Source organism: Capsicum annuum, chromosome 6 (genome assembly GCF_002878395.1).
Source record: "Capsicum annuum cultivar UCD-10X-F1 chromosome 6, UCD10Xv1.1, whole genome shotgun sequence".
NCBI classification, from domain to species: Eukaryota; Viridiplantae; Streptophyta; class Magnoliopsida; order Solanales; family Solanaceae; genus Capsicum; species Capsicum annuum.
In genome coordinates this window covers 150,359,330-150,366,260 of record NC_061116.1, presented here as the reverse complement: position 1 = coordinate 150,366,260, position 6,931 = coordinate 150,359,330, and the positions used below count along the sequence as shown (strand labels likewise).

At 35.0% G+C, this 6,931-nt stretch overlaps 1 protein-coding gene across 1 annotated transcript; it reads left to right on the top strand.

Annotated features, from left to right (window-relative positions):
- The first annotated feature begins 268 nt into the window (after positions 1–268).
- LOC107852147 (protein CANDIDATE G-PROTEIN COUPLED RECEPTOR 7) lies at positions 269–2,082 on the top strand. The gene has a single exon (XM_016697202.2). The coding sequence runs from the start codon at positions 507–509 to the stop codon at positions 1,809–1,811; it is 1,305 nt and encodes a 434-aa protein (XP_016552688.1). The 5' UTR covers positions 269–506; the 3' UTR covers positions 1,812–2,082.
- The last annotated feature ends 4,849 nt before the right edge of the window (positions 2,083–6,931 follow it).

The window sequence follows — 6,931 nt, the reverse complement described above, 5'->3', positions numbered from 1 at the left end:
AGATGAAGTACAGAGGAAGAGGACTTCAATTTAAAATCTTCAAAATGGGAAAAATCTGTTGATACATTATCGAGATTTCAGCGTATTTTTAGAGTGGTTTCGCGAGAATGGTGGTGTATGCTGGGTATCGGATTTTGAGAGAAATCGATAGTTGAAATTTTTATAATTTCTTTTATAATGATGAAATTTGTGTAAATATGATAAGTTAAAGATGTGCGTTTATGTTATTTTAAAAGAAAAAAATTAATTTCATTCGATTCAATTTTTCCACTTTTTTGGGGAGGGGGAAGCGGGGGGAGGGGTATGCTCACGCTACCCAAAACCCAACTAAATCCCAACCTACAATCTTGATTTTGGAAGCTCATTGCAACATCACGATAAGACATGGTCCATTCTCAAACAAGAATGTAAAATCTCTTCATTCCAAGTTGTAACGTCTATGCCAACCATTTTTACCGCAAAACCTTAGACAAAACTTTCACTTGCGATTTCTCTCCTTTCAAACAATGGCGGCCCGCTTTGCCCTCTTGGCTGTTACCATCACTCTGCTGATCACCATCACCGTTGCGGAGATCCGATCCACCCAAATACGATCTGATTCACGTTCTACAATCCCTTTTGATGATTTCGGGTACACCCATACCGGTCGTTTAAACCTCACGGTCACAGAAATCTCTTTGTCCAACCAGAAAACTCCGCTCCCTCAATTAGGGTTCTTCCTTTGTACTCTCGACGCGTGGGTACACGTGCTCGAACAGCTCCAAGAAGGCGAAATTCAGTGCCCGCTTGAATCTAATCTCATAAAAAAAGTCTTCACTTTCGACCTATTGCAACCATCGGCGCGTGAATTCACTACCTCGTTTAGTGTCTCTGATGCCAATCAACTCACTCTTGCTTTCGCCAATTGTATGCCGAATTTGGAAGTTAGTATGATTGTCCACTCTGTTATGTACAATTTTAATTCCAAGACAGGGCAGCTTGATTTTCTATCAGCTGGGAAAACTGCTCTTCCGGTTATATATTTGTTGTTTTTTATAGTGTATGTGTTGTTAGGGGCTGTTTGGATTTATACTCTTTACAGGAAGAGGTTAACTGTTTATAAAGTTCATTTCTTTATGCTTGCCGTATTGATATTGAAGGCATTGGATTTGCTATGTGAAGCTGAAGATAAATCGTATATTAAACGAACAGGAACTGCTCATGGGTGGGATGTTTTGTTCTATATATTTAGTTTCTTGAAGGGGATTACTTTGTTTACTTTGATAGTTTTGATTGGAACTGGTTGGTCATTTGTGAAGCCATATTTGCAAGATAAAGAAAAAAAGGTTTTGATGGTTGTCATTCCATTGCAAGTTGTGGCAAATGTTGCTCAAGTTGTGATTGATGAAACTGGCCCGTTTGGTGAGAGTTCGTATACGTGGAAGCAGGTTTTCCTGCTTGTAGATATTGTGTGTTGTTGTGCTGTATTATTTCCTATTGTGTGGTCGATTAAGAACTTGCGCGAGGCAGCCAAGACTGATGGAAAAGCTGCTGTAAATTTGATGAAGCTGACATTGTTCAGGCAGTATTATATTATTGTGATATGTTACATATACTTCACAAGGGTGGTTGCTTATGCTTTGGAGACTATTACTTCCTATCGGTATCAGTGGACGAGCGTGGTGGCTGCTGAAGTGGCTACACTTGCCTTCTATATCTTTACTGGGTATAACTTTAGGCCTAAGGTGCATAACCCCTATTTTGCAATTGATGATGAAGAGGAAGAAGCTGCTTCAGAAGCACTCAAGCTCGAAGACGAATTTGAATTGTGATCACCATTGTAAGAAGGTTATTTATGCGGCCAAAGGAGAAACCTACACTATCTGGACGTGCTTTTTTACATTTTAGAAACCATTTCCAGGTTGTCGTAAGTTCCCCTGTATAGTGCAATTATAAGGTCACCATATCTATCTTCATTCCACAGGGAAAACTGCTATGCATAGTGTTCTTTCAAGTACCTTCCTTAGTGCTGTGAAGAATTTTTCTTTTCATTTGAGAGCATGTGTTATTTGTTGATTGTCAAATTCAAAAAGTTGGTGCCAATTTCTTGTTAGGTTTCCAATAAGGTTCTCGTAGTATAAATATGAGATACTGTTTTCTACTGCTCTACTTTGAAACTAAAATTTGTCTGCAGTCTATTCATAGGGTTAGCTAATTTTTGGATATGCAATATATGGTGCTTTGGTTCATGAAGTTGTCTTCTTGCAGCTGGCTTCATCTATGAGCCCAAAGATGAATGTTTACACAGATAAAGACGGTTGCCAGTAGCATGCCTTTGCCTGCTTGTAATGAGTTGCCTATGAACTGTAGTCTTGTAAATGTTGCCCGCGTGAGGCTGCAAGCTCCGCTTTTTAATTAGCCATTAACTTTTTAGTTGGGCGTTATTCTTTTTTCCCCTTGCTGATAAAATCATGAGACTAAGATTTGGATATCTTTATGGTGAAACGAAGATTTTATTGGTGACGTAAGAACATTACATAGTAAAAGTTGAACATAAGGTTACAGCTCCAGTTGCATTACAATGCAACAAAGGTGAGAGTAAAGGATGTATTTGAACATAAGGTTACAGCTCCAGTTGCATTACAATACAACAAAGGTGAGAGTAAAGGATGTATGGTTATTTAGTAGTAACATAGTGTAGTTTCAGTGTAAGCCATATTCTTGACATGGTTTGCCAGGACATCTGCCGCATCATTTCCCTCTCTTGCAAGTCTGCAATCTACAACTCAGCCAGAAGCAACCTGCAAGAAGAGATCAGGTGCGAGTATTTAGGTGTTGGGTTATGAAATAGGTTAACTAGTACCTGTGCTTCAGTTTCGACTACTAGTGGTATTAGTCTCTTGGCAGCAGCAGGTTGCAAGTGATGTAGCAACACAAGTAAGTCAGCTTCTTGGGTGGTGTAAAGGCATTATGTAACCGAAGATATAGCAATTTGAGTCCCTATACTTTTGTTACAAGAGGGTTTTCAGCTTTGCCGAATGAGATCGTTTTTAATCTGTTTTTCTCTTTTCTACAAGGGGATGAGTCGGCTTTTGTTTAGGCAGTTGAAACTGGAAAAACAAGAGTTTTTGTTACTAACTTCATTCTCTAAGATAGCCTTCAATCTCAAACTCTGTCGCGGACTAGTGGAGGAACGGGCTTATTATTCTCCGAGGTTTGAACCATGCACCTTGGGTTCCCGAGGATTTATTATTATCAGATAAAGCTTTGAACTACTTCATGCTATTGTTTTTGTTTGAGGATTGAATGCTGTTTAATCACACTCCAGCTTATGCTATAATCCAAAACCAAAACTACTATAGATTTCGTGGAGAATTCAGAGCCGAGTATATTTAGCTTGGTTTTCTTGCCAAGCACTTGTCATGCAATAAGATTTGAAGGTTACATGGGGTAAATTCAGTGAGAAAGAACAAAGTGATCGTATTTTTTCCCTCATTTTATATGGCAGACTTATTATTTGGTCAATCAAATAGTTCACTATTATGGTTTTTCAAATATCATCTGCTTATCTTTAACTATAAACAATTGTTACTAATTACGTGAAAAATATTGTCAAGATTTCTTCAAATATAAAATTATAAATCAATATTTAGTTTCACTAATTTGATCTTCTAATCCATTTGTTGGGTGATCTCTTTCTCGTTCACCTGTGTGCTCATCGTTTTAAAACTTTAAGTCCATGGATAGAGATTTCTACATAACCTGCTTAGCTCAAATGCTTCTCGGATGTTTATGCATTGTTATTATTTGAGATAGACAATGCATTGTTATTATTTGAGATAAACAATTATATTTCACAAGCACTCGCGATGAACATGTTACATAGGATGGAGGTAGGCTTCGTAAACTGGATAAGGAAGCAATTATAGAAGCAAGTTAGCTTAAGCGTCCCTAACAGTTTTCTAAAAGGCAGTCCGAGGCTCTTCTTGAGGCTCATCTCAGGATAAGCCGTAACCAAAAGCGTCCTGAGGCATTGTGGGAAGGCAAAAGTATGAAAAGGCAAATGCTTCGAAATTTGAGGCGTTCGCCAAGCATTGGGACGTTCGTCGAAGTGTGAGGTGCAAATTAGGTGTAAGTCGAGAAAGTTGATTTTTTCTTATTAAATCTCTATTTAAACTAAATACTAAAATATATGATTGGTAAATACTTAAATACTCAAATCAAAAATAAAAGAAAACTTAAAAAGTCACACTTTCAAGTTTACTTGCCGGTGGGTGTCGACGAGGCCACTACTCAAGAGAGTACTGGGTGTGCTTTCTTCTTTCTAGTTCCTTTCTTTTCTTTTAGTTTTTTTCAAGTCACAGAGTGACAAGCTTTTAAGTTTTTTTTTTTTTTTTCTGTTTTAAAATACAATATATGATATATGGGTGCGTAAATATATTGATCGAGTCACGGGAAGGTGAAGTTTCATTAATTATATACTATTTTTTTCTACAAATTTATGTTTTTGAGGACATATAATAGTTTAGCATATGAAAGTTGACTTTATCTATTAATTGTATATATTATGTGGCTTTGGTCAGATTTTGTTTTTTGTTGAAACAATCTTAGATACGTGTTTCACTTATTTTTTTTTTATAATTTTGATACACTTCCTCCGTTTTAAAAAGAATGACCTAATTTGCCTTGGCACGGAGTTTAAGAAAATAAAGAAGACTTTTGAATCTTGTAGTCTTAAATTAAAGATATGTCAAATGTACCAAAATGTCTTTCAATCTTGTGGTCTTAAACATGTCATGTGGAAAGTTTAAATTAAAAAGTTGTTAAAGAGGGAAAGGGATCATTCTTTTTTAAACGGACTAAAAAGGAAAGTAGGTCATTCTTTTTTAAACGGAGGGAGTAGTTTACTTGTTTTTTGGTGATTTATCTCTTTCAAAAAATATTTACTTTTAACAATATTAATTTGTTATAAATGTATTTACATTATAGTGAATGTCTATCAAGATCTATCAAGATCTATTTTGATATCTATTTGGATTTGAAGCATCCGTCTTTTACTCAGACTAGGGGTAAATTTTTCCTATAAATAGAGGGGTTTTGTTCATTGTATTTACAATTTTATGATCTCTCATCCCTCAAGAAGTAATAAGAATTACTCTCTCTTCTCTCTCTACTCTTCTTCTTTGTTCTTTAGTTATTTCATAACACGTTATCAGCACGAAGTCTCTTACCAATTGAGATCTGTACGAAGTGTCTTACCAATTGAGATCTGTTCGTACGTGGCTACACAAGTTTTTGAGTCTCTAACTAATTTAGATTATCAATACGAGATTCTGTCAAATAAGGTGAGATTATGAATCTAAAGGTAATTTCAAGGTTAGTAATTCCTTATGTTATCTGTCTTTTGCTAATTCCTTATGTTATCTGTCTTTTGCTACTAATAATATAATTATTGTTGGATTTGAGAAAAAATAATTGGTTTGGAACCATTTATATTTTGAATTTATTTCTCAGGAACAATATTATCAAAAGAGATGATAATATGTTGGGTTCAAGTCCCATCGATTTATGCCTAAGACGTCTTTATATTGATAAGACGTTGAGTTTGAATCTCAATGCACCATATTGATATATTATGATGGCTAAGGCAAAATAATGGGTATTTGATGAAAAGTCATGAAATTCGACCCATTGAATATGCTCCATTTCATGAGGTGAATGTGGTAGCAATATATGATAAGTTTGAAATACAACAACTTACTTCATTCTTGAGGTGTGTGTGGTAGCAGTGCATAATATGTCTGAAAGAAGACAAGTGATTGAATGCACGAATATACGCGTGTCGGGACAATATGATAATGATCATCAAAAGTGATGATATTTTCACACGCTTATATGATTATAAGATATGCTAGAGAAAAATTCTCTACATTATATGTATGCTTCAATTTGCTTCTAAAATTGTAAAATCTTGAAAGATGTTATAAGCTATCATAATTTGATAGACTTAAGGCATGATTATATTCCATTCCTGGGGAATGAGAAACTTATTAATGCAAATGTGCACTTGATCACAACTCACCTCCGAAAGAGGTTGGATAGTTTTGAAATCTACTTCTGAAGTAGTAAATCTGAAATTTATTCATGTAATAGTAAATTTGAAATTTACTAAAGAAAAAGTACATGTCATGGTAAACTTGGAGTTTACTAGAATAAAAGTTCATAAATTGATATGAACGATTGTGACATCTCGAAGATGTGCATGTATTGAAGAACTAGAAGATTCTTCAAGAATTGTTTATATCGTTTGTTCTCATGACAAGTTGGTTGGACCAACTAATATTAGGATTGGATCCCTTCAAATTTGAAAATTATAAAAGGTGAATAAGGGCCCGTTCACCTATCATGTGATATGTTGAAAAGATGCATCAATAAGATGACCACATGTACATTCATGGTCAACCGACGTTTGACATTCATAAAGTTACTTGTTCAATATAAATTGAGCATAATTTTCAGATTGTGTAATCAAGATAATTCATCTTGATGATGATGGTTTAGCATTGAATGTCTTCGATAAATATCTAAACCATTGTTAATGAGAACAAAACTTAATGTATTGGTCTAAAATATGATATATTGCAATGGCATTTGTATGTATTAGACCAATAAATTATGATTATTTCTTCCCTCTCAATTGGTTCAAGGTCGGGAACCAATTATTCCATCTAATAATTTTGATGTGCGGTATACGATTAATGAATATACCATAATGCACAACGATGAATTCCTCAAAGAAGTAGAGGATGTATGTTAGTTTTCCTAACATAAGAGGGAGATTATAAGCGCTATGAAATATGTTAGGAATTATCACCATATCCTCATCCAAAATATAATTCAAGTCAAATGTTGAAAGCATCTCATATTAAGCGCAAGTTCTCTTATTTTGTGT